Below are 27,523 nucleotides of genomic sequence, written 5' to 3'. Positions count from 1 at the left end.
ACCGTTGTAACTCAGTCCTACATTCGACAGTACTGACTATTTTTCTTTTTCGCAAGAGTGAAAAGATGGCCGCATTACGAAAAGTCAAACGATAGAAGAGACATTTTGTTGTCAAATAATCGCACAAGATCATATATTACAATTAATCAAAAACGATTAGCGATTAGGTATAATGGTCCACTGCAAGGTTGAAGAGCTCATGTACCGTAATAAAACGTGGTGTAATTGCAGGATTAGAAGGAATTGCGCGACGTTTCGAAACCACACATGTTCATCGTATACCTGCATAAAAGTGTACAGGGTGAACCGCCTGACGTGATCACCTTAGATTATTCTGTTGTTAGTGGACCGATCGAAATTTTTTATGTTACATAATATGGTTCAAAGAAGCCTTTAAAATGATTATAGTAGGTACAGTTTTGATCAGTCCATGTTTTCCGTCGTTTCTAAGATCATCTTCAATTTTTTAACAAAGATATAATATTTTTCTCCATCTGAATAAAAGTAATAGTAAAAAAAAATCTGTCCTAGGAAAAAAATATGCAACGAATAAAAGAAGTGCTAATGTCAGAAAGAATTAAGCAGTCATTTATTTGCTGCTTATATAAGTGTATTACAGATGATAGGCACCATTTTGAATACACACTGTGAATTTGTGTAAGTTTGAAACTTAAAATTAGAGACGTCACAAAATCACTTTGTCCTGCATATTTATTTCGCTGTATCGTTCTTTCAGATAAAAAAATACTTTTTTGTTATACTCGTTGAATTAGTTTCAATGCCCACCAAGTCATAATAAAAAAGACTGTACGGTTATACATAAAAAAAAAAACTGAAGGTCACTTTGAAAACTTCGAAAAAAATGGACTGATAAAAAATATACTATAATCAACTTAAAAGCCTCTTTGAACCATATTATGCGACACAAAAAAAATTTCGATCGGTACATTAACAACAGAATAATCTAAGGTGATCGCGCTAGGCAGTTCACCCTGTATACGTGTTGCCATTCCATTGTAAACGCACAAAACTGCGTAGAATTTATAGACAGTCTCGCTCACTTGAACTGTATCAAATTTTAGAACTCTGTCCACTTGAAGTATCTTCGTTATTTCAAACAATACGCGAAAATGTTACTAATGAAAGTTGTAGGATTTAACCAAATACGTAATGTGGTAATAACGATTTTTTTGACTCGTGGATGCGTAGAAGAGATACAGCGGTCAATTTTCTTACTTTTTTTTTTAATGGAATGTCAAATTTCTTTATGCTTGATTTCGATAGAATAGCGAATTTTGAGTATAAAAGTACTAAGATACACTTATCTTAGAAATTACCACTTCTGAGATATTTGACATTGTTCATCTTATTACTTTCGTTACGAAACATTTCGATCATCTTTGACCCACCCCAACGTTACTGTTAAAAAAATTATCGCTATAACTTTGTAACTATGCAGAATAAAAAAAAATATGTTTCAGATAAAAGTTATTAGGCTTGACAACAGTTATCGAAATAATGAAAAATTAATATAGTTTCATTTGAAAAAATTAGGGGTTGCAGCCTTTCCATCCCTAGGAAATTCATCCCCACAACTTCTTGTACTCTAAAATGTTAGCCCCTTTGAACCATTTAACACGTCCAAATTTCAAGCCCGAATTCTGATATTAATAATAGTTTCAGAGGAAACATATGTACATAAAATGAACGTAAGATATTCTACAATACTCCTAGTTTTAGAAAAATGCAACGATACAGAATAAAACTGTATTGTTAGATTATATGTAATCAGCTAAAGTAAATTAGTATCACATCAAGCGTACCTGATTTTTTTAAATATTTTTAACTCGCACAAAATAGGACGCAATTTGACAATCTTTTGTTTATATTTCTCATTGCTCACTTTTTTCATATTTTCACCACTAAATATTGTTTATATTCATGAATAAGAAAGAAATCGGCGATGTACGATAGGATATACGATATAGGCAACTCTTCTCTACCTATGTAGGTATATGTGAAATAGTAGTTAAGAATTTAATTATTCCGTTCGAAAGAAAGGTGTTCGCGCGGTGCCCGGTTTGAAAAATTTGAAGTTTAAAGAAAGAATTTTATAATATTCTGCTAAATGTTCCAAACATTCCCGCTTTCCAAATACATACATATCAGAATTCAATAATTGGAATATTTACAGACGTACATTGGAGGGTGGTGTTGGTGGTGCTCGCAGGCATAATCGGTAGCGTAGTAGCAACCTCGAGTTGTCCATGGGCGCAACACGTGGTCGACCTCGAGAGCTCCTGTATCTGCGACTATAATCTAGCCAGAGAATTATCCGTGCAATGCGACATCGTCGACTACGAACAACTGCTGTCCGCCATGCGGCGTCACGCGTCCAAAACCACCGTGGATCTGTTCTATATAAATAACAGCACCATAGGAACGCTGAAGAATGGCTCGTTCGCCGCGGTACAAATCAATAACATGCAATTATCTAGCTGCCAAATTAAAACGATCGAATCAGAAGCGTTTAAGGGGCAAGAGAATTCCTTGAAGAGTCTGAATCTGAAAGATAACGAGCTGACGGAGATTCCTAGCGGCACTTTAAAAGCATTGAGAAATCTGACTATACTGGACCTTTCGATGAACAAAATTGAGAGAGTAAACGACAATGCGTTTACGGGATTGAAATTAGTCACGCTGAAGCTTTCAGACAACGAAGTCACTCTGGCACCGATGTCTTTTCGCGGCTTGGACAGATCGTTGAAGAATTTGAATCTGAAGGGCACCAGGCAGAAAAAGGTGCCAGAGGCACTCAGGGGTTTGAAAACGTTGGCTTTCCTTGATCTATCACAAAACAGTATTCGAGAACTGCCCGGGTCCGCGGCCACGAAAGCTTTCGAAAGTCTCGAGTCGTTAACTGGTCTGAATCTCGAAAGGAATTTGATACAGAGTATTGGACCGGATGCGTTTCATGGAATCAAAAATACATTGAGCTCTTTGAGCTTGTTGAACAATCTTATTCCGGACTTTCCTACAGCTGCTATCAACAGTGTTCAAGATCTTAGGGTGAGTTTCTAAACAAATCTTTAAAATGTTCCATTGTAAAAATTATTATATTAGGTTAAATTAAATTAAAATGCAGAAAACATAGTAACATTAAATCATGGAAAAGCAATAGCATTCAACAGAGCACGCGAATGTTTCTTCTTTCAATGAAGAGGGGGTAATCACTCTCTCTCTCTCTCTCTCTCTCTCTCTTACGTAAGATTTTACGAACACACATTGGACCGCATAATTTAGAAAAAAATATATTGCAGTCAGGTTGTACAATAATGGCTAATAATTGTTTTTGATTAGGTGCTAGATATTGGATTCAACCTGATAACCGAACTACCAGTGGACGCCTTTCAAAAAAATCCGTCGATAACTCTACTAGCGATCGATGGAAATCCTTTGTCGACCGTTCCAGAAGAGGCTCTCGCACGATTGAACGGGACACTTAGAGGTCTGAGTTTAGGAGGTCGATTTCTGGTCTGCGATTGCAGATTACGTTGGATCGTCGATTGGATAAAAAGCAGGGATCTGCAAGTCACTAGTCGGGAACGCAAACCACAGTTTTGCGGAAGTCCGCAGAAGTTGCAGGACAAAAGCTTTTACAACATCAATCCTGAAGGTAATAATACGTACATACAAAAATGGTGCTTTTATATAAAACGATCTAAACGAATTTTTTGTACTATTTATACTGTTATTAGTTATGATAAATAGGTATAATGTATATCTCCGTTTATTTTAACATATCTCTGTTTAAAGGGATAAATGTTGTTATGTTAAATATTGTTAACTTCCAAATGACCTTAAAATGAAAAACATGTTTTTATCAGAAGAAAGGAATTGCATAAAATTTACGTGTGCTAGTACAAAACTGACTTCAGAAGATATTCAAAATGATTACCGTTAATTTCCATACATTTTTGAATACCCTTTTTCGTCTCTCTTTTAATGGTGATTAAAAGTAAAACACACCTTTAAACACTCTCTCGTATGGCTCTGTTCACGCTTCGGAACAGTTTTTAAGTTACAAAGGATGTAATAATATCAAGACTCAAATTAAGAAACGTTTGCAATGTGGTGGAGAACCTTTTGAACACCATTCATAAACTTAAAAGCTGTTTGGAAGCATGAATAGAGCCGTACAGGTAAGAGAACGCTTAAAAGTACATATGCTTTACTAAGAAAGTTAAAATATTTCGTGAATTGTTTAGTTTTCGATAATCTAACTCTAATACTTCTATACGTAGAATAACCCAAACAATTGATTTATGCAAGAAAAAATTATGTAGTTCCATTAAAAAAAAGAAGAATGCAACTGCACTTTGCAATCACATCAATGCACAATAATGCATAAAAGTAATACAGGAATGTAGGAGGTAACACCATTTAATTTTGACTTTATATATTTGTTTGTATCTCTGAGCGTTTTAAAGATATAGCTCTACCTAGATGTATGAGACACTCTGTTAAATCAGCTTTGTAATCCATCATTTCCTCTGACTAATCCTATAAAACTATCTATCAGAAATGACCTGCGAAAGGACTCCAGAAATCATCGGAATAGGCACAGTAGAGAGCGTAGACACTAGAGAACCTACAGGATCCATCGGAGTAGTTAGCAGTTATAATCCAACCACTCGTCCCTCTATCAGTGTAGCAACTGTAACAACAACAACCTTGCCAAGTACAGAACTTCAGAGTACGGATGCACCATCTTCCACCACTCCGAGAACAATCACCAATAGACCAACGGTTGCACGAACGGGAAATGTGGTGATAATGAGGACCACGTTGTCTCCGGTGAAGCTCGCTCAGGACCACTTGCAACAACATCAACCGAGACCGCCACTGGTGCTCGGTTCGCCACTTTACAAGTCGAAATCGAGCGACAAAGACATCATAGTTAAGGATGTGCTCAGACAAGATAATGCTGTAATTATATACTGGGACACCGAGACGACTAATATTTTGGGTTTCAAAGTGATTTATAGATTGTTCGGAGATAGTAGTTTTAAACAGGCCCCGCCTCTGGAAGCCAGCGAACGAGAATTCAAAATTAAGAACGTTCCTTCACAGGTAAAGCAATTTAACAAGTAGTACAAGCATAGGCTTATTAGGGTGGTAGGCAAAGTTTTCGAACTTAAATATTACATAACCACTTACTACAATTAAAAGTAATAATTTTATAATGATTTTTTTCTGCAAAATTTTATCCAGTAAAATTCAAGTTCTGTATACCCTACTGTAGTTGACAGACTTAGCTTGTTGCATTTATTTGCAACAAATTGTAATTCATATGTTTACTTCACTATGGTAGGAATGTATCGTAGTTTGCGTGGTCTCATTGGAAGAGACTAACATCACTCCAGCAAATGTACCCTATAACCAATGCAAGGAAGTCAGGACGGAAAATTCACCTACATCCAATATGGACAAAATTACTATTGCTGCCAGTGCAGCTATATGCGCCACTATAGTGGTCGCGGTGATAATATTCATTGTCGCGAACCGGCGAAGGGCCAGAAAACTTCACACCCTTCACAGTATAGATCAGACAAAAATGGGAGGACCGATTGCTGGATTACCTGTCAACTGTTGCTCTACCGTTGGACCCACGCCCAGCCCTGGTGGGCCATTATCTTCAATGGCAACTCTCAGTGCTTATAACGCTCAAAAAGAATGGGATCAAGTGTCTGCGTACAGTAACAGGAGCATACCAAGGCCAAGAATATTTCCCATAGATCGACAAGGTATAAAAAATATCAAATTCAAAAGTGGTTTCAATTTAATAAAGAAATTATTGGATAAGAATAGAAAAATTCGAAGAAATATCTTCTCTCGAATTAAGCTGTAGTAAAAAATTAATCTACATTTATACAAATTGTAGACAGTTGTTTGTAATTGTTTCTTTTTCTACCAGGTTTCATCTTTGAAGCCAGATTAGGGTGTACCATTTAGCTAAACTCAAGTTTATCAAATACTACGTACCTATTTTCGAATGTATCTACGTTTAAAAAAATACGAAAAAAAAAGTTTATTATTATTTATAAAATTTTCTATTACTATTCCTATTAGTAGTTTTGTTTCACATTTTCAACTGATTTTCACATAAACAATTACATCTTTCCCGATTGTATTGCACAAATTCAGTTATGCTTTATTTACAAAACGTTATCAAAAAGAATAGACAAAGGTTCGCAAAGTAAACGAAGCATATTCATTCTTATCATTTCCAGGTTCGATAACCAGAGCATCCTGCATAGACGACATTAGATCTCAGACAGGACATTACAGTGGAAAAGTATCAACTCGATCCGTAGTCGATGGTCAATCTCAGCACAGTTTTTCCAATACATCAACAAGATACTTTGGAAACAATACTTTATCTTCTAATCTTGCCAATACAAGATCAGGTTTGTTCCTTTTAGAAATTAGATGGAAAACCTAATTCTGTTTTATAATTAGACAAATAAATAGGGCTTTTTTACAGAACTGAGGCAATCGCGACAATCTTTGGCAGCAGCTTCTGACAGAATGTCAAGGACTAATTTCTCACCAAGTCATATGCCACCGCATTCTTCATCCAGAAGGCAAAGACCAAGATCGTGTAATCGTACGCTGGAGCAAAATCCGCCACGACCAGGTAGTCGATACAGCATAGCCGATTCGACGCATACTCTCAACAATTATGAAGAGAATAACTGGACTGATCATGACATGGATATATATATGGCGCGTAATCCAACTACCAGGACTGGTCTCATGCCTCTTTGATTCGACACACCATGTGTGTGCGTGTGTTTCTGTGTGTGAGTGCATGCGTACGCGTACGTGCGTGTGTATATATGGTTTTGCTCAAACGTGTTCAATGACATTTTTTTTTTAGAGCACTCGATTTGCTCTCACTCATGTAGATGTATTATAAATAACATGACATTTTAGAAGATATAGAGTTCATAGATAGCATATCGTTTGTTAGAGTAACGATTCGAGTCTGCGTTATTACAAATATTACTGTGTAATTATGTATTAACGTAACAGCACGAAAGAGAATGTTATAAAAATGTGTAACTTTAAGAAGCTCGACATAAAACAAAGAATGTCTAAAGATGCACGTTTAGAAATATGTTTTATGTGTACTTGAATGAAATGTCTAATCTTAATTGGTTCGGGCACACGATCTCTCGAAACAATCATAGGAATAAGTAGTGTTGTAAATGAGTCAAGATTAATGTGCACGAGTGGTGGATGTGTTTTTATCCAAAGACTGTATCATAAACAAGCATCTATCAAAATCTGTATTACGTTTAATGTCTCGTGCTTATAGGCATGTTTGCAAGATATGTATCGACATTAAAAGTGTTTCGTAACATGTGGTACGTTCTGACAATGAGAGATTTTTCCGACAAATATAGAACGATTTTGTATATTTTTAATACGTCGATAATTTACAAGTTTCAATATTAGTATAGAAAATCGAAGCTGAAAATATACACAGTGAAACTGTGTGCATGTTCTTCTTCAAAATATCATGTAAAATTAGATCTAATAAAATTCATATTAACGAAGAAGCGGTATAGTTTCTCATTTCCCGATTCTATCGCATTTTATAAAAGTGTCAATACATAATAAACTTTTTTAAAAAATGATTCACATATATTATTTTTTACCGTGCAGGTTATTAATAAAATGTGCAGTACTTACCCAGGTATAAGAATATTTCTTTCCCACCGAAACCTGACTTCTTGCACGAATTCGTACCATACTTGCGCCAATGCTGCTGTTCCTCCGAGATTATGCGTACAATGTGCCGCGACAATCGCAAGACGCCACACTAAGCTATCCATTACACAGGTTTTAACACCTTTCCATTGATCTTCGTCTACGTTACATATGGTCAAGTCACCATACGGAGTTTTCTGTAATATCAAGTAATTTTCATAATGTTTTACTTTTATTTCTCGAACAAATATTAAGTAAAGTTTTAAACAAATTATTACTCACAGAATTTTCGTCTGCATCAGGAAAAAGAAAATAAAGTATCGGCAGTAATATCTCCTCCGATATCGGTCCTTCTATGTTTTTATTTTTCTTTGCGCTTGCTTTACTAACAACCCTTGAAATTGTTGGTATTTTAGATTCGGTAAATATATTGAAAACCGAACTGAAAGCTTGATCCTCTTGTTGGGCATAAATTATAGCGTCCCCAAGCAAATCTACTATGGTTTTCTGATTATTACAAAGATGTAAAAAATCCGTTAAGTACTCTCCAAGTAAGCAAGCCGGAGACGAAACCATTTTTACTTGCACTGACCATTTAGGGGCTAATTGTGGTTCTAAATCAGTAAATGCTTCGCTATCTACTGCAACGTTCTCTGACATTTCAGGCCATGTAGTAAATAAATGAAGTTCTCTGAAATGATTTCATTGAACAAATTTGACCGATTCATGAATTTGACTACATCAGTTATTTCTTTTTTGTCGGGATATAAAAATCTTACGCGATTGGATCAAATGTTGCTCCGAATGGAAGCTTTCCAAGTTCAGCTACACCTAATGTTTCTCCTTGCATGAAGTCAAAATCTGGAGGTTCTTGAGTCCATGTGCTGCTAGTCCAATCTTTCAACAGGTAAGAAAACCTTGTGGATATCATCACCTGATCGAGTCTTATTCCGCAACCTTCTCCAACTTTTTGTTTAAACAAAGCAAGTAAACCTGAAAATAACATATATTTATAACAAATTATCATGTATCATTGTGTGTGATCACGAGACTCCAATTGTGTAACTGTATAACTAATACAATTACTTCTATACTTTTCTTTTAGAAACTCTATTCATACCAGTTAGGTACTTGCAGTGCGGCGGTATTTTTTTCAAGTGTACCATGTCAAAGTGGGTACAAACTCCTTTCCCAATACTAGTTCCAAGATACATTTTTTGCCATGGTTCTTGTATTTGTACTAATGTAGGTACATCGCTGAAAATAAATTCTAATTATAAGAATAAACAGATTTTATGGAAGCATTAATATGTAATATTAAATGGACAATCTTTCTAATTACCAATTGGCATTAGTTGCTGCAATTGCAAGAGAACTAAGTAAAATTCTAATTTTAGTTTCATCCATCACAGAATCCTTCTTTGAAGACTGTAAAACAATAAATTCTCTAATACCATAATAGCAAGCTATTTCTAAATGATTTCCATCGAGTCTAACAAAATCATTTGATGCATTTAACGCATCCTTTTGACACTGTATTATCTCTTCTTCGCTTTCTTCGTTCTCTTCTAAAGGACTATCCATATCTTCCACTTCTAATTTTAATTTAAAGTGCTTTAATGTAAATTCTGCATCTGAAATAAATGAAAGACATCTGTTTGCATCAATTTTGTTATCAATTAAACAAGGACATACATTTTTGTCCACTACGTTCTATTTTACTTTCAGTGAAGTTAGAGCTACAAATATATATATATACGAACAAACCAGCAAAATTAAGTTTTTCCGAATTTTCTTGCCATTGACAATTGACAAAATCACCAGACTTTAAACAACGGCCTATTTTCGTATTGGGTAACTTCCATTCGTGCATAATTTCTTCTAATCTTGCAATGAACACCTCCCATTCTGACGCCGTCGTAAAGTCATGATGATAAAAATCTTCGATTTCAACGTTGTTCATTCTTTAAATACTCTAATAGTTTGAAAGACGTTGTTTACGGACAAACTGTTTAATCCCTTTTTTAAGGTTAATTGTTTGACATTTATTCATTACCCATTGAGTTACAATTCTTTTTGAACTGCACTTAAAGAGAGCAGCACCATGCATTTCTAGCAGAATAGATCACAGACGACAGACGGAATATGGCTACAGACGACATACAAGATAGACCTTGCATCTTATGGAACTTTTTGTCCGAGGCATTGAGGCCGAGAAGACCCTTACCATTTTCGTGTCGCTACCAACGTTAACGGTTTAGTACAGAATAAGATTACAACATTAGTAGCGGTTAGAATTAAAACTAAATGTAAATATGAAATGACAAATAAAGTATAGGACAGAATATCTCATAATTGCACACGAAATATAGAATTCTATACTTCTACATGTATAATATGTATCTACATACATTAAATTGATCGGAAAATTTTATCGTTTTATTTTCAAAGAAAGTACACTAATTTTCGATTAAAGTTTTACCCATTAATCTGTGGTAAGGGTATTTATTGCTAATTATTGTCTCCTTAGTACCCATTAATTTATTTATCCCCTTTATGGAAAATTTCTCATTCTTGTGAGCAAAATATTCTGGCAATATGTTTGCAAGTTTATCGCATTGTGTTTTTATAGTCCATATTTTGACAGTTAGACCGAGTATATATTTGAATTTTTAGTCATTTATCGAAATTTTTGAACGGAATTGTAAAACAGGTGACAAAACTTTTGAATCAATCTAATATTTGTTCATCCTTATAGGTTGCTTTCATATGGGTGAATAAACAGTTGATCGAGACGATAATTCAGAGCAGAAACTATTATGCATAACTATTAACTATTTTTTATTCGACATGTCCTACCCGCATAAAAAATTATCATTTCGGAAACTATTAATGATTTCATTATCCTTTTATTCAGGAGAGATTGAGTTTTATAAATAAGTACTTTTAATATAAAAGACTGTTTTTACTATTCAAAAATTACAAATGCATACAAAAGTTCTATTTTACATTTTATATTATTTTTTATACGAAGAAATAGATATTTTTCTTTAAATTGCCTTTTCATCAAAACGCCCTTACTTCTAATGACAGCCTGACATATTCTGGGTATCCTGGCAATTAGTTTTTCGAGTATTTCTAACTTTAAACTTTTCCATGCTTCTTATAGTAGTTGCCAAAGGTGTCCTTTCGATGTTGGACAGTGCAACCGGATATTCCGATCGAGTTCTTCCCACAAAAATTCTATCGGATTCAAATCCGATGATAGTGTTGGCCATGTCATATTCCTCAAGACCCGCTCTATTTCTTTTTTGCAATAAGAACCCTTTACACAATTTAGATGAATGCTTATAGTCGTTATCCTGCTGCATAATAAAATTTCTACGTATTAACCGGTGACCTGATGGTAAAGCCTGCTGTTCGAGTATCTGTTGATAGTTTTCTTTTTTCATTGTATTTTCTACTTTGATTAGGTCTCCTACTCCAATCGTTGAGAAACATCCCCAGACCATAACTGAACCACCACCATGTTTGACAGTAGGTACAATACGCTCTGGCAACATTTTTTCTTGTACAGATCGGCGAACGAATATCCTCCGGTGCGACCCAAATATTTCTAACTTGGATTCGTCAGTCCAAAGAACCTTACCCCAGTCCGTAGGTGTCCAATTTTTGTGACTTTTTGCCCAATCCAACCGCATTTTACGATTTTTCGACGAAAGCAATGGTTTCTTCACTGTTATACGGCCATTTAAACCTGCAGCTCTTAGTCGCCTTTTCACCGTGGTCAGAGACATTGGATTCGGTCTACTATTAGTAAGTCCTATACGAATTTTCGAGGCCGTTAGTCGTCTGTTTCGTTTGCAAATAATATTTATTCTTACATCTTCAGCTCTCGACGTGATTTTGGGTCTTCCTGATCATGGTTTGTCTTTCAAACTACCAGTATCCGCAAAAAGTTTTACTGTACCCTGCACGCCCTTGTATGATACTTTCAATTTCCTTGCAATATTCCGCAAAGAATAACCTTCCTTTCTAAGTGTGATAATTGCACTTCGAGTTTCAATACTAATTTCTATTCTTTTTGCCATTTTAAAGTATTAATGTAAAATTTTAGCTGCTGATCACGTTTCAACGCCTTCGTTCACGAGAATTGTGGCAATGTATAACAAATGTCCAATTTATACATTTTCGGGGCCCCCAGACCAGCCAATTGGAATCTAAAATTGTAACATTCGACGCTTATTGGTAAACAAAAGAATCGCGAATTCCTATATGAGGCGAAAACAGAGTAATTTTCCCGGCAGAAGAAAAGTTCATTCCGAGCGTTGCCTTAAACTGAGTGTATGAATTATATAATAGCATTATGGACATAAGAAAATGCTGAAATCTCTTAAAATATAATTCAACTTGTTAAGATCTGATATATTAACGATGGATCATTCCAAAATTACCGGTATATTCGATTTTGATAGAAATCGGCAAGTGATTCCAAACTTTTGGCCGATAGTCCGATTTATGTTGTGTTTGGACTCATTTTCATCGGGAGAACCTCATGAAAATGATAAAAAGATGAAATTTTCGTCATTGAATGATTCATTGCAGCGCGCACGTTATCCCCTGCAAATACCATGTCTCGCTTACTCTCTCAACAGCTATTCATTTTTCTTGTCGATGTGTTATGTTTTTAGGTATATGGTGAGCTGAAAGCTGCATACAGGGTGTCCCGTAACTCCTCGAACACCTGGAAATGGGGGGGTGCTGTGCTGACTCTGAACAACTTTTTCCCGTTTCCCGTTTCCCGTGCAACCACGGGAGCGCTCGACTCTCATCCGCGCGCAATCGTGAACAAACGCACTGGCACAGCTTGGGAATCGAGGGAAGCGTGCGGCAAATGTTACATCGTCTTAAATTAAGAATAATCTGGAATTATTCGTTATTCATGAATAACAAATAAACTAATAAGTCGTTTAACACGTTGAATGCCGGACCAATTCTACGTTACTTGTCCACGGTGCCGAAAAGAATTTTTTATTCTAATAAAACACGTTGCAATATGCATAAAATATGTCAATAGTTAGAAATAAAACTATTTAAATATGCTGTGCGATGCATTAGGTGAAAATTTTTATAAATACCACCATTTATTCAAATTAAATGCTTTTACCATTTTTGAGACCGCCGGTCACCGATCACCCCCACGGTATTTAACGTGTTAATAATTGTTTTCGATACTTTTATTCGTTATCCGAAAAGAATAAAGGGTTTTATTACTTATGAAAAACTTACCCATTCGTACACGAATCAACCTGCTTCGACGGAAGTGGGTTATTGTGCTGACCCTGACCTTTCAAGGCAACCCTCAACAGCTGATGTTACGGTCGGGTCGGTGAACTCACTTCACTGCACAGCCACTTTAAATGTTTTCGACGATATTATAAAAAATAAATCGTTGCTACATCGTAATCGCAAAATAGCCAGTTTTCCGTTTACAATACGGTATGGATAATAATGTAATTTATGACACTAAGGTGGGTGAGGAAACGCCGTTACACTGTTTTCACCTCAATTTATTAAGATATACATAAGTGTGATGGTAGGTGAACAATTCGCCCGGAAAATACAATCGTTTTATGCGTTAACTGGCCCTGCGGCAGCGGTTCGGCGGGTACGTCTCGACGGTTGGTAGAAGAAAAACTGAACTGAGATGCGGGTGTACTTGCCACTGCCAACAAGCCCTTACCAAACCTTGTTCTATTCTTCCACGCGAACTTTCTCTTTTCCAATTCCTTTAGATTTTAGTTTCCGTTGTTTTGTCTCTCCCCGGGTTAAGACTTGCCCTGGTCCTCGAGGAGCCTAAGATGCGCACACGTGGCATCCAGGTTTGCACGAGGACGAACGGCCCGTAAGGGTTGCCTCATTTTTTTAAAAAATCTCTAACGCAGTTTAGTAAACGCAATAAAACGCGATATCTCACACTTCTTGTGATGTTTCACGTAAAAAAAAATTCTAAATCTTTTTCAAGGGGTGATTTTGTCCCTTAAAACCGAATTATGGCACCAACGAAAAATAGGGTTTTATTACGGACGACATACTTGTACGCAAAGTTTCATAATTTTTTGAATTTCCGGGTTGCCTACCCTTCCTTGTCAGTAATAGATGCTTATAGTTTTCATTAGATCTTTATGAAATCACCAATGTTTTGTGGACTATATCATAAACAATAAATTTTACAGTGGTATTATGTGTAATTAAAAGCATTACTTAATAAGGTCACATTTAGACTTACTTTTATCAACAAAATCTCATAATTTGATAATATTCTCATTATACTGTAATAAAAAAATATAAGAACGTAATTTTTTATTAGTGGATAATTCATCCCATGCGTGTGTTCTACTGCTGTCGAAAGATCGTTAATAGTTCTACCCACGCAATGCAGTATATGTATCTTTATATGTAAATTTAACAAAAGAGGATCTTTTACATCTGTTGACTTTACCATTTTTGAAGGTTGAAATGTATATAATTTATAAACTCACCGCTCTATATCGTAGAGAGCATAACTTTCTGACTTTTCACACGACCGGTATTTCAGAACGTGAGACATAAAGTCCCGTAATGTGATTGGTCTATCTCATACCTTCTCTGTAGTAATACATACATACATTTTTATATTTAAATTTATTATCTTCGAAATACATCAAGTTTTTTATTAACTTCGAAATACATCAATAAATGTATTTACACTTGGAATACAATGCGAAGCTATGTTCCTAGCATCCTGTAAAATATTACACCATCCTTAAAACTTTTATAATTAAAAATGTATTATTCAATATTAAGAACAAGTTTATTGTTACATATTTCAATTTTCTTTTCAAAAATTTTATTAAGAATATAATGATGTGTTATTTCTTACTTTTTTTGTGAGTATATCGAACCCTGCTATGTTCAGTATATACTTATAAGGTAAAATTGCATGATGATTACTAATATTTAAACGGCAGTTTAAATCGAAACGTTCCAAATCTTTCAGAACTTCCTTGGGAACATTTCTTAAAAAATATTTGTTTCTTTTCTTCTTGAATGGCTGAATGCAAATATGTATCAGAAAATGTAATTGTTAAACGCAAAAATTTAATGATAAATCTTTTGTAGCACATTAGTACAGCATTTACATACCTCATCATACCATAATGCCTTAATAATGTCTTCAATATAAACAGATATCGTGTACATTTTCTTTTCGAATACATTTTCTGCTTTCTTTCTAAATTGTAAACCTACATCGTGATACCTGCAAATGAATATTAAAATTGGGAAAATAACTTATAGATGCAAAAAAAAATGTAATATAAATACCTTAATAATAATTTGCATATTCTGGACAAAATCGCAGAGATTTTTGTAACAAAACCTCCATAAATTACTGCAGGCGGTGCTACTGTAAAGGACAATATGATGCTGCGATTTTCTAATTCACAAATCTAAATATTTTAAATAAAATTAGGAGACTAAATTACTAATATTTTATTGTCATTTATGTTAATTAGATGAAAGTATTTCCAGTTAAATAACTATTTATCTTCATAACTTACATCTTCATAAAAGGATAATGCTTCTGAAAGCAATAAAACATTATACAAATGTATATTTAAACCCGACACAATAAGATCCTCTGAAATTTTTGTAAGAATTGAAATCGCGTTTTCCAAATTATCCATTGGACTTTGACCTAAAAATGGTGCAGGTGTGTTTTGGCAGCATTCTTCGAATCCTTGATTAACAAACTACAAAAAACAGTGCTTTAAGATATTTGTAAACTATAGTGTTTTGTTAATAGAGCTAACATATTTAGTTTTACATCAAATCGTATTATTTTCAAGTTTAGTACATATACGAGAAACATAACTTCATTAAATAAGATTAGTTTGATGTACCATATTTGTAATCAACATTTTTAATGTTTTGATGATTTCACATTTTGTAGTTACGGTTGATTCATAAAATATATTTTGTACATGTACTAATATTTTTTCCTGTAAATCTGAAAGTATTTTATTTTTATGGTACAAGTTACACTTAACATATGAGTATTAATGAACATATTTTATTGAAAATATACCGCTAACAGGCACTGATGTCATCCACTGTAATAAAGCCAATAACTTCGACTGATGTTCTCCTGTGTTAAAATATAGGTACGCATCGAGGAAATGATTGACAACCGGTATACCTTGTTGCATGTATCGTGAAAATTCTACAGTCATATCAAGTAATCTATCAATATCTTTCATAGAAAATTTGTCATTTTCAAACATAAACGCTAAAATAAAGGAAATGTTAAAATTATTAATTTAAAGAAAAATACGTTACAGACTAATGCTATAAATATACCCCTTGTTAAAGTATTATGTAGATTGTAAGAGAATCTACTTTGATATTCAAAATCAGCAAATGTAAGAAGATGATATCCAGCTGTATTAGACAAAAGGGATATAGCCTTGCATGGTAATTCTATGCTTAAATGCAACTTTCCCAATTCTTCTACACTGAAATATTTTACTCTCTTAGGAATATTAATCACTAAATAATTTGTAATGTTAAAATTAATTACTTACTTGGAGATATCAAAAATAGATTTAGTATCCTTCTCTTTAAAAATACTAGAACCAATTTGAAAATATCCTACAGATGGTAAGAGAGGCTCCATATTTTTCCGTGTTTTGCCACTCTATTAACATTGAAAAATATGTTACATTCATACTAAAGCAAATTGTACCATTATCAAATACTTACCTCCAATGTGCACCAATTAAAACATTTTAAATTTATATCTTCTGCTTGTTGAACTTCTAAACGAGCTTTAGCATTTTGAAGCATTAATTGTAAAGTTTCAGGTATTGGCTTCCATACACTTTCTATATTTACAGATTGAAATCTTTCAGGAACTAATTCGGGCTTATAAGACTTGAACAATCTGAGATAAATTATACATGAAGTAATATTAAATTTGCTTAAAATAAAACATTTTAAATAGTAAATACTTACGATAGTAAGGCAACAATGTGTGTTCGAGATTTTGCATATTTCTGATGAAGATATAATAGTCTAATTACATCTCTACGAGTTACATCTTCTGGTTTTGCTAATACATAAATAAGATGTGCTATATTTTTTTCCTATGAAAATAATAGAATTGCGTAATTACATTATTGTAGAAATTCCTAGTTTTAGTTAAAAATTTATAAACTACTACATACAATACTAATATATAGAAGTAATATTTACCAGTTTCTCATATTTTAGCAACAAATGAAAAAACACACCATAAAATATATTTATAACTTTTTTATCTGTTAATTGGTGATCCAATATACCTAAAGGCATATAAATAATTACAATTTTTACATCATATTTTTCCTATCTGTTCCAATATTATATACTTCCTGTATAATAAAAATAATATTACCAAGAATCCATTGTACAATGCTATTGGATACAGAAATAGCCAGTCCTCCTATGGATGATAAACACCAAATAACAATGGTTTTAACTGTAATTTCAGGTACTCTGTATCTTGGAACTAAACACCTTATTAAAGGCACTTGTTTAGTAACACCTATAAAATATTTTTCTTAGTTTATGCTTTGAACAAATATAGTTGTTTACTTTTTACACATTTGAAATATACTAACCTAAGTTAGTCGTTTTCATAATAACATTTGCCAATAAATTAATATCGTCGTCATTTAGTCCTTTTGATGCAACGTAAGATTGTAACTTATCAAGTGATTCTTTAAACCCAGAATAATTTTTTCCTCTTTCTGTCAAAAATGTAAAGAAAATAAATTAAATGCAGTACTTAAAAAATTGGAGGTTAGAAAGAGTTTCATTGTTTTTACATAAATTTCCAAGAGATAATAAACATAAAATATAAACTAGACTTTTATTCTTAGTCACATACGTTTTAAAGCATGCAAAAATTTTAAGCAAACATCCCTTTCTTTGTCATCGGACATTTTCTTGAAATTTTAAAGAAACTTTACATGTACAGTATACATATACTTTACTTTCCGAACCGTTGCTAAGGAAATGCGTCATAATGGCAGTAATTGAAATATTTTCAAGTCCCATCCAATACAAATATAAAAGTAAAATATATTCTTTAAGCTTTCTCGTTGTAATATTCCTCACAATTTTATCATTGCTTACGCCGTTTTTTATTATTTATAACGCGGGTGGTAAGCACTTTTAATATTTTGGTGTTTTATATACGGTTATATAAATATACTATGTGTTTTTTAATGGTGTTAACTAAAGAGTTCTATTGTTGTATATCATTATTAATTCTTAGGTTTCTCACTGAAAAATCGTATATATACTGAAAGGCCTGATATATCATTTAAATATAAATATTTATTGCTGGCAAACAGGGATTACAATATGAATCCTGTAGTTTGTTCAACTTTTAGAACGTATAAAAATAACGAAATTGAAGATAATTGTACATTAGTGAAGGTTGTACTGTTACATTATTATAATATAAAAAATAGAATTATTTCGTATACATAAATTATCATATATATATACATTTTGTGCAAATATTAATTTTTTTATGTTTCAGGTTCAAGAAATAGATACAAACAGTGATAGCAAAAATGACATTTTTAAATTTGAGGTTCAGTTTTATACAGATACACCTATAAGGTCTCTTAATGTTTTGCTTTTCTTCAATTTTCAACTAACGGTAAAAAGTTTCTTATCATCTTCTTACTATTCTATTACTTATAAACATTGGTGTTCTTGATTTGTTGCAGCAATTGTTCGTGGCAACAATAGAATCTATTGCAGTTTTTACACATGTATTAAATGAAGAGGTACAAAAAATACAATTCTACGGAGACCTGATATTGGAGCAGAAAGGTCTCTTGACTAGTGAAGGGTTATATGAAAAATATAATGACAGTGTTGAACTGGCTGATTATTCTCTGGAGGAATTACTTAAGCAAAATTTTAATCGAAAATGTCAGTAATGTTTTCTAACATTTTTTTATAAAACTAACAGAAATTATAATATTATAACAATTTATTTCAGTTTCAGCTAAAATTAGCAACAAATATGTAACAAAACAAGTAGGTTACTCAAGTGAAAACGCAGTAGTTGTCCAAGGCGAATTGATTTATAGGGAGCACTTAACTTATTATCAGCCTAATATTTGGGAAGAGCTAAAATGGGCATGGGTTCAATATTTGTCATGTCTTTTTATTTTTGCCTACATAGTAAAGCATATTTTGATTTTTTTATTTTCAAATAGATATTTGAATTGTTATATCGTGGTACCATGGAAAAATAAATAATAGTGTAGCACATTAAATACTTTAATTAATTGAATTAGTTTTTCTTTATACTATATTTTCACAATGAAAGTTGTATAGTACTTATAAACTACCATTTTCATACCTATTGTTTTATTTATTAAATATACGTTTAATTGAATTGTTATGATAAAAATAGGAATATTAAAATTTAGAATGATAAATATTAATGCTTTTCAAAGTATTAGAACATAATATCTTTTATTATTATTATATAGCAGAATGTCTAAATAAATTTTTCAGCTTATATGTCATTTTTATGACATACTAAAACGGTTGCTCAGTTACAATCTATTCCTACGCGCATCAATATGTGTTGATATCAGATGTGTAAATTGGATCAATATTAAGTTTTAAAAGCTTATATTCGACTGCACCACAGTTTCTGCAAATCCATAGGTAATATGTCTAATAAATTTGTGCGACCAATATCTAATTGTTGTATGTATAAATATATCAATTGTAATATTTGTGAATATATTAACACGATCCATTCGATTTTCTATAAACGAGAAATTTATTCATTAAAATAAGCGGATTCCAGCGCGAATAAAGTTCTACTGAATAAAATCTAAGGGAGATTATTTAACCCAAACTAATTGGATCGTGAAAAATCGTTTCAATTAACAGCATTGGGATTAATGGTAGGAAGAAATGTTTTTTTTGTAAGGCGATTGCTATGAAAAATAGAATAACAAAATAAAGAAAAAAAAACATGAAAGAATTTGCATTAAAATTATATTAACTATTGACCAATAATAAAAATCATCTTTTGTACTGTAATTTGATATTTTACAAGAAATATTTTTGTGTAAAGTTACTAATACATTTCGGAACGAAAGACAACCGAACAATATTTTTCAACATTACTTTTTTCAGTATCTTTAGTAGACTACAATAGTAAATTTCGGTGAAAATGTTGGTGCTGTCTGTTAAATTATGTCGAAATATCAAAAATTAAATTTCTGCTACGATTCTCGACAACTTTCATTAATTTGTGTTTTAGCAATCCGTTTCGAAATGTCTTATCAGATATTATGTTACAGGGATTGAGAGAAAGCCTGAAAGATGATTACTCTAATACATAGATAAGGAAACTGAAGAAACGTCGAAAAATTTACATAAATAGAAACCTGTGCTAATTAATAATTAACCAAAATTGTGTGTCACGTCTAACCGTTTTTTACTTTGTTTTATTAGTTATAACGTCATACATTACTGTATGTAGTACAACAAAATTGAACGTTCGATGGCCAACTTTAGACTTGAAAATAGAAGAGAAAATTGTATACTGCATGTGCAAGCGGTAAATTTTCATTTTAGTTTTTTTTTCATTTAATTTCTTTCGTGGGTTTATCGCTCAGTGTAACCGAGCATTCGTGACTAAATTAACACAATGCTATCCACGATTGGAGCTCCTCACACGGTTAAGATTATACGTACCGTAGTGTAAACAAGAACGCAGAAAGCACAGGCAGTGAAAGTAGATCCAACCATAACCAGCATACCTGTATTACGAGTAGAAACGGAGCGTAGCGAAGGAAGGATTCTAATTGTAAGCTTTAGAGTTTAGGTTGGATAACTGTAGCTTATCACATCGTTAAACGTACGAATAGAATTACCATTTTTCATCGCGTTACTCATCATTCATAACTAATATCTTATTCTCATATTGAATTGAATCAAATTTTATACGGATTGTAATTTCAAATTTCATACAAAAATTAATTTTTCTAATATACTTGCACCAGTATGATTGATAAAATGACATAACGGAGTTAGCAAATCTTCTAAAGTACGCGCTCGCACGCGCTCGCACGCGCCTGTTCAATGAGGGTGGAGACTGCGCCGTGTCCCACCGGTTACCTCTTTGTCACATCTGCCATACACTTTCCAACGACACAAAGCTCTTCCTTCAATTATTTATTCCCGAAAACGAAACGAGCGTTACGCGCTAGTGGCCGACTATAATTGTAAGATGATTCGCAAACAAATGAGTGTGTTGAAACGAAGCAAACCTTGATCACAACATCGAGGAAGGGTGAGTGGTGTTCGAAGAATAATGCTAATAGAGGTTGCTGCGGATGCTGTCAGAACGTTCACTGAACCTTGGGCTTTATATCTTTATTTCGCAGTACAAACTATTCGTCTTTGTATTTTTCCACAACTTTCTTTTCTCGTTGAAGGATAATTTTTGTTTATTTTTTATTTTTTTTTTGTCAAATGTAGGTTTTGAGGTTTATTTTTGAAGAATTTGACGGAGTTTGATCTTTTTAAGAGTTCTGCAATCACGTATACACTGCTGTTTGTGAATTACTGAACACTTGATAGATTTACATTAACAACAAACTTCTGTTATAAAATCAATTTAACATTTACTAATTTTTACCTCGTAGTAATGTAATCTGTAGTAGTGTTAAATTGAATATTTTTTAATTTATTTGTTTACATTATAGACAAAATATAAATAATATTAAGATTCTATTCGACGTGTTTAGTTCAATAAGTATCATTTTGTTCGAAATTGAATAGGAGTCCAGTGTCTTAAAGACGGGAGTGTATTTATGTTGTATCTATATATAATTAAATAAAAAGTTGTTTAAATAGTTTTGAAAACACAATGAAACATAATTGTAATTGAAAACATTAATAATTATTGTTATACAACAGTAGCTGCAATTTCCGAAAAAATAAAAATGGTAACGCTCATTGAACTTGTTGAAAACTTTAATTTCTCAAAACTAATATTAATTAGTTCATTACCATCGACAATTGATTACCATTTCTTCAACCATTTTTATTATCTATCACTTTTCATTGCTATCATCATCATCATCATCAGCATCATCATCATTGTATAATTTGTACACAAGTATTCGGACACTTACTGAATGTTGTTACAACATTATTAAGATCTAAACAAAATTATTTACCCTAAAATCTCGTAATATAACGTGTATATTCATTTTTGCTAATATGTGGTATCTACTAAATTTAACAAAGAAATGTAATTTAAATCATAATACTTTCTGCATGAACATAATTAGTGTCATAATATTTATGAACGGCAGTGTACATGAAACTTTATGTTAATCATCGATAAATCTATCGAAGTTACCACACGATAGCAATTTCGCTTCTTTTCCTTTTTTTTGCCAAAAATTATACTTACTGTTACAGTTAGTTAGACGGTAAAATAAATTTCATTGAATTAATTATTAGCGTAGTATAACAGTATTGGAAGAACCATGTCAACAAGGTCGAAGGAAAAGGTCGTAGCTGCCTTTCGAAAATTCTTTCGATCTTCGGAGAAGATTTCGGAGCAGGATGGGGCAGGTAGTTCGACGAGTTCGCCGTCAAGGAGGCTTCTGAGTCGACATCATCGTCCCGACGCAGTTACTCCCGCTGATGCTGCGTTATCTGATAATTCAGGCGCCAGCAACTCCAATCACGCTAGTTGTTTCTTTAAGTCGAAGAAGTCTGCTAGCAATTCGACCCAGGTATCTTGCTATTTCCAAAAAATACATCAGTTATGTAGTTTCATTTATCAATAATACATATTAACGGCTCACATGTCTTTTTAAGTATCTGAAAATGTTCTCACCTTGTCTAACTAATAATAATATTTATAAAAATTCACTAACATTTAAACTGTTGTGTATGAAAAGGTAACTATAGGACTTTTTGTGAACTATTGATAGCAAATGTCACCGATTAATAGAACTTATTGAAAGAAATAAGAAAAGTCTCAATAAACATAAGTCGGTAGCCACTAATCATTTTCGAGATATTCAATTTTTTAATCTCCGTGTGTATATACAGGGTGTATCACTTAACTTTATCACTTGAAACATTTTCATCGTACAAACTCGATCGAAATCTGGCTGTTGCCAGATTCAACAGCTCTGGATTACTTTTTATGGAGTGCAGAGAAAAATATAACGTATCAGCAGTCACCTACAACACAGCAGAATATGAAAGGATGAATTATTACAGTGTGTGCACGACGGTCATCTTCTGAAATAATGCGACGTGTTACCTGTTCGATGACTGAGCGATAATTAAAATGTGTTGAATTCAACGGCGAGCATTTAGTACATCTTTGAATTTCGAAACGTAAGTAAAAATGTCCGTGACTCTTATGATATGTTGATAAACAAGTGAAACGTTCTGAAAAGTACAAAATGAAACAGAACGTTAGTTCGCAGTGGCACCAAAAATTACGATGTAATTTTGGAAAATGTTGCTTGTATGACGTTTAGTGACTTTGAAGTACTTATTGTTGCAGGTCCTAAGATTAAAATATAGCATTCCATTTAAAACAACAAAGTTGACTTTTGTATCTCATTAATCCCTCTCAACAGAATAAAACTATTGTTACTATACGTCGGACCGTACAAGACTGTGCAACTTTTGTAGGAAACATTTTTATGAAATTTTAAATATAGCAGAAATATTTCAAGTGATAAAGTTAGATGATATACCCTGTACGTATATGTATACACACACATGCACACATATGATGATCTGTTTTATTATTTTGGATCTAGTTTAAAATCTTGAAATGCTTTCAGGGAACTGTCGCGGTGCCGGATAAGAGGGTTCGGCTGCGTCGGTTAATGAAGGAATTAAGCGAGATCCAAAGGACACAGCATCGACTCGAGTCGACCTTCACTGCGGAGCTGGTGAATGACAATTTATTCGAGTGGCATGTGAGACTGCACAAGATAGATCCGGAGAGCGAGCTGGCCGCCGACATGAGAGAGCTTAATATACCTTATATACTTCTCCACGTGGTGTTCCCGGAGAACTTTCCTTTCGCACCTCCTTTTATGCGCGTTATTTCGCCAAGGATTGAGAAAGGATTTGTGATGGAAGGCGGTGCAATTTGTATGGAGCTTCTTACGCCGAGGGGATGGGCCAGCGCGTATACCATTGAAGCAGTCATCACACAGTTTGCAGCTAGCATCGTTAAGGGCCAGGTGAAATCTTAATTTATTTTCAATTTACAAATGGGTCGCTAATATTATTTCTGAATATTGACAACTTAAAAAATTTATTATATTTAATTGATTTTTTTCCCATGAAAATTCTATAGAATTTTTCAAAGCTTTCATAGTATAAATGTTTATTTTAAATTGTTCAAATAAATAAAATTTTCAGGAAATTTGATATAACTTTCTTCCTTTAAACTTTCTACGTACATGCGTGTTGTTACGTATGGAATCTATGTATATTTATACATACAGGTACACACCCATAGATATATCTTTATATTTATATGTAGATGCATAGGTACTTATTATCGTGGTCTAATGAAAGTGCAGAATCTAGAAAATGCACCCTAAGTAGAAAATTCGATATTTAAAGTGTTTTCGTGCAAACATAAAAGAGAGTTGCAGCTTTGCTTCAATTTTACAACTATTTGCAATATTATAAATAACTCTGTGCTTATGTCTAGTCAAAGATTATTCTATGAATTATACATATATACAGGGTGGGACAATAATTGTGATCATTTTGAATATTACCCTTACTGTAATAAGTCTTTGCTTCATATCTTGTAATTAGTTATTGAACATAGTTATACGTAGGTATTTGTAACACGAAGCACATTATCTTCCGGAATTGATGGATAGGGCCAGTATCGTGGCCAGTTCTTTCACTCGACTTTACACCACTTGATATCTTTCTGTGGGGAACATTAAAAAGTACTGTATACAGAAAAAGTCAACAACGCCACAAGATATGAGAAAAGACTTATTGCAACATGTGCCAGAATCAATCCGGAAATGATAACAAGTGCACGGGCTTCGGTAATCCGACGATTCCAATGTTATATCGATGCAAACGGGTACCACTTCGAACATCTATTATAACGTAAGATTTGTTGTTTACTCTTTCATTTATTGTCGAATTTCCTCGTATTAGGGGTTGTTGTAATCGCCTGAACATCCTCTGCTCTACCAGGGATGAGAAAGTACGGCAAGAAATATAAAAAAATCTTACTTTGCGACTTTTGTAAACAAAATTTCTTCATATCACTAAAAAGAACGGAGACATTCAGGATGATCAAAGTTATTGATCCACCCTGTATATTATTTCTTCGTTGTAATAGAATCTTTTTCTACTTATGAGGAAGAAACTTGTACTATACTGCCTTCCTTCTTTTTTTTTTGTATTGTTGTTGCATCTGTAAGGGGTAAAATGAATGCAAATTTATTTTCTAAAGGCATTTCATTTGAATTCTTCAGGGTCGTGTGGCGAGGAAACCAAAAACGAATAAAGAATTCAACAGACGTTCCGCAGAAGAATCGTTCAGGAGTTTAGTAAAAACTCACGAGAAATATGGTTGGGTGACGCCACCGCTCGCGGAGGGTTGATCCTCCAGATCGCTCAAATAAATAAAAGACTACGTTGTTATTTCAGATGCCGTGCTGTAAGCTGGTTTTAAGTGTCACTACGTTCGGTGTCATTACATTTCTCATGCCAGCAACAATGTAATTGTATTATAATCGCATTAAATAATGCTTTTATAAAAGAAAGAGTAGAATGTACAGTACTTGAGAAAGAAACGAGAGACGTGGTCTTCAACAAGGACTTTTAGAATTTGTTGATTACCAATTGAAGTTAAAACGATAGCGATCCAGTTTGAGCGTTAGTAGTTTGTTTACTAATTTCATAAAGGATGGATGATTGTAAAATTGTCACGACACTGGTATGAACAATAAACATACCGTACAGATGAAGAACCTTTTGTAATTCTTATACGGTTAACCAAAAGTATTTATAAATATTTTTGTTATTCTGTTACGCAAAGATGTCTTTCTGATTCCTCTATTTTCTTTTATTCTATTCAGATATAATGGTAAGAATTAGCAATGTAAGAAAAATTAAATTTTCATCAAGATAATTGAATAATTTATGTTACAAAGTGACCAGAACATCGTGGGGTGTAACGATAAAGTTAGTTAACTTTGATGAGTGCGAAAGGAATGAAATTTAATATGGTGATGTTATAGTTACAATAATTGTAGTTTTTTCAAATTGGGGAGGGAAAACATAGTCTTTTTGTCCGGTATTTAATTCTTTATTTGAAGTTCTAGTTTCTTGAAGACGTGATACCACAGAAACACGCATCAATTTTTATATTGCAATGATTGACATTTATAAAAAGAATTTTATTTCTTATCATGCAGCCAATTTTTAATATAGTACAACATAGTGTAATAATTTCCACTATTCTGAAATTAACGTTATTTTATGATGTATTACGTGGATATCTAAAACATTCTGTACCAATTATAATTCAATATAAATATACAATAATTATAATTCAATACAAATATTGCCATATTTACTTCACTTAACAACTAGGTAAAATATCATTTACAATTTGCAATTTCAAGTATTATTAATTATTAGCATTACTTATCCAACATTACAGGTAGAATGTAATTGAATAAAAAATTTCTTATCTTATAATACATCGCTGTATATAACTGTTTGCCTATCATAATATTCGATGCTCACATTCTTCTCATCTTTATATGATTTTCATTAACATGATATACATGGCTTTCATTCGGTATACTTTATTTGCCACATTTTCATCATTCTTACTTAAGTTAGGTTTTCAATACATCTCAATGTACGCAAATGCATTTATTCAATCGTTTTGTACTTTATACAAAATTTTATCCTTTACTCGTGGTATACAAAATTTATTTACCACCATCAACCGAATGATAGTTATATCATTTGTATAATTGCGTTACAAATATAGCATATTCAGCTAGGTTTAATTTAGTAATGATAGCTGAATTTATTTTAATTTAAAGACAATTGTATTGTGAAAATTTAATTAAAGCGTTAATTATTTGAAAACAATAATAAAAATATGATTTCTTAAAAATAAATATTTAAAAGTAATTACATATCCTTTCATGTATTCAGAACATTGCATTATCAAGTAAATTAATGATGAGCTGTTTAAAAGCATTAAATTCTATTAAAAAGAATATTTATATATCAAACAGTATGTTCTGAATACGAATTTAGTTGTTTTAGGAAATTTTTATTATAAAATTCTTTTCGTTTGCACGGCATACAAGGCACATGATCAGTCGTTATTTTCTTGAACACATTTATCATCGTTGCAGTTAATTGGTTTAAATGTATGCAAACGTTAAACGGTATTTCAAAACAATTACAACAAATTATTCTGTTTTCTTCGTCCGTCTTAGAAAATACTTATTTTCTAAATTAAATTTATGTACCGCGGTTAAAATTGGTAACGCCGCTAGAAAAGTATAACAATGATACGTTATTAATCTTGTAATCTACAAATATTCATTGCAGC

General features: G+C 32.8%; 3 protein-coding genes across 5 annotated transcripts in view; 1 reads left to right on the top strand and 2 right to left on the bottom strand.

The window, feature by feature from the left end:
- Positions 1–9,742, bottom strand: part of LOC108577481 (rab3 GTPase-activating protein catalytic subunit) — a 46,305-nt gene extending 36,563 nt beyond the window's left edge. For 2 of the 3 annotated variants that reach the window (XM_017940638.1, XM_017940639.1), the window contains exons 1-6: positions 9,547–9,742; positions 9,122–9,413; positions 8,900–9,036; positions 8,559–8,772; positions 8,062–8,470; positions 7,762–7,976 (exon numbers count right to left, since the gene is read on the bottom strand). In XM_017940638.1, coding sequence (XP_017796127.1) covers positions 7,762–7,976; positions 8,062–8,470; positions 8,559–8,772; positions 8,900–9,036; positions 9,122–9,413; positions 9,547–9,742 — 1,463 coding nt within the window. Of the gene's footprint in view, positions 1–7,761; positions 7,977–8,061; positions 8,471–8,558; positions 8,773–8,899; positions 9,037–9,121; positions 9,414–9,546 lie in introns of those variants that run through there. The other variant, XM_017940640.1, reaches the window with a different exon arrangement.
- Positions 9,743–14,494: 4,752 nt separating this feature from the next.
- LOC108577478 (centromere protein I-like) lies at positions 14,495–17,804 on the bottom strand. The gene is made up of 15 exons (XM_017940635.1): positions 17,750–17,804; positions 17,481–17,609; positions 17,255–17,404; positions 17,074–17,162; positions 16,834–16,964; positions 16,582–16,762; positions 16,404–16,516; positions 16,180–16,334; positions 15,908–16,108; positions 15,723–15,829; positions 15,381–15,572; positions 15,145–15,269; positions 14,965–15,079; positions 14,702–14,872; positions 14,495–14,563 (listed from the first exon to the last, which is right to left on the bottom strand). Exons 1-15 carry the CDS (start codon positions 17,802–17,804, stop codon positions 14,495–14,497), a joined length of 1,983 nt encoding a protein of 660 aa, XP_017796124.1.
- Positions 17,805–17,887: 83 nt separating this feature from the next.
- LOC108577487 (transmembrane protein 231-like) lies at positions 17,888–25,561 on the top strand. Its single transcript, XM_017940646.1, is given in 8 exon segments — positions 17,888–18,026; positions 18,140–18,303; positions 18,410–18,532; positions 18,603–18,810; positions 18,887–19,147; positions 22,384–22,663; positions 23,741–24,166; positions 25,412–25,561. Coding segments are annotated over 8 exon segments (1,734 nt in total). The 3' UTR covers positions 25,545–25,561.
- Positions 25,562–27,523: the final 1,962 nt, after the last annotated feature.

The sequence above is a fragment of the Habropoda laboriosa genome, unplaced genomic scaffold (genome assembly GCF_001263275.1).
Source record: "Habropoda laboriosa isolate 0110345459 unplaced genomic scaffold, ASM126327v1 scaffold797, whole genome shotgun sequence".
NCBI lineage: Eukaryota > Metazoa > Arthropoda > Insecta > Hymenoptera > Apidae > Habropoda > Habropoda laboriosa.
The sequence above is the reverse complement of the archived record's forward strand: the minus strand, read 5'-3'. Positions and strand labels throughout refer to the sequence as shown.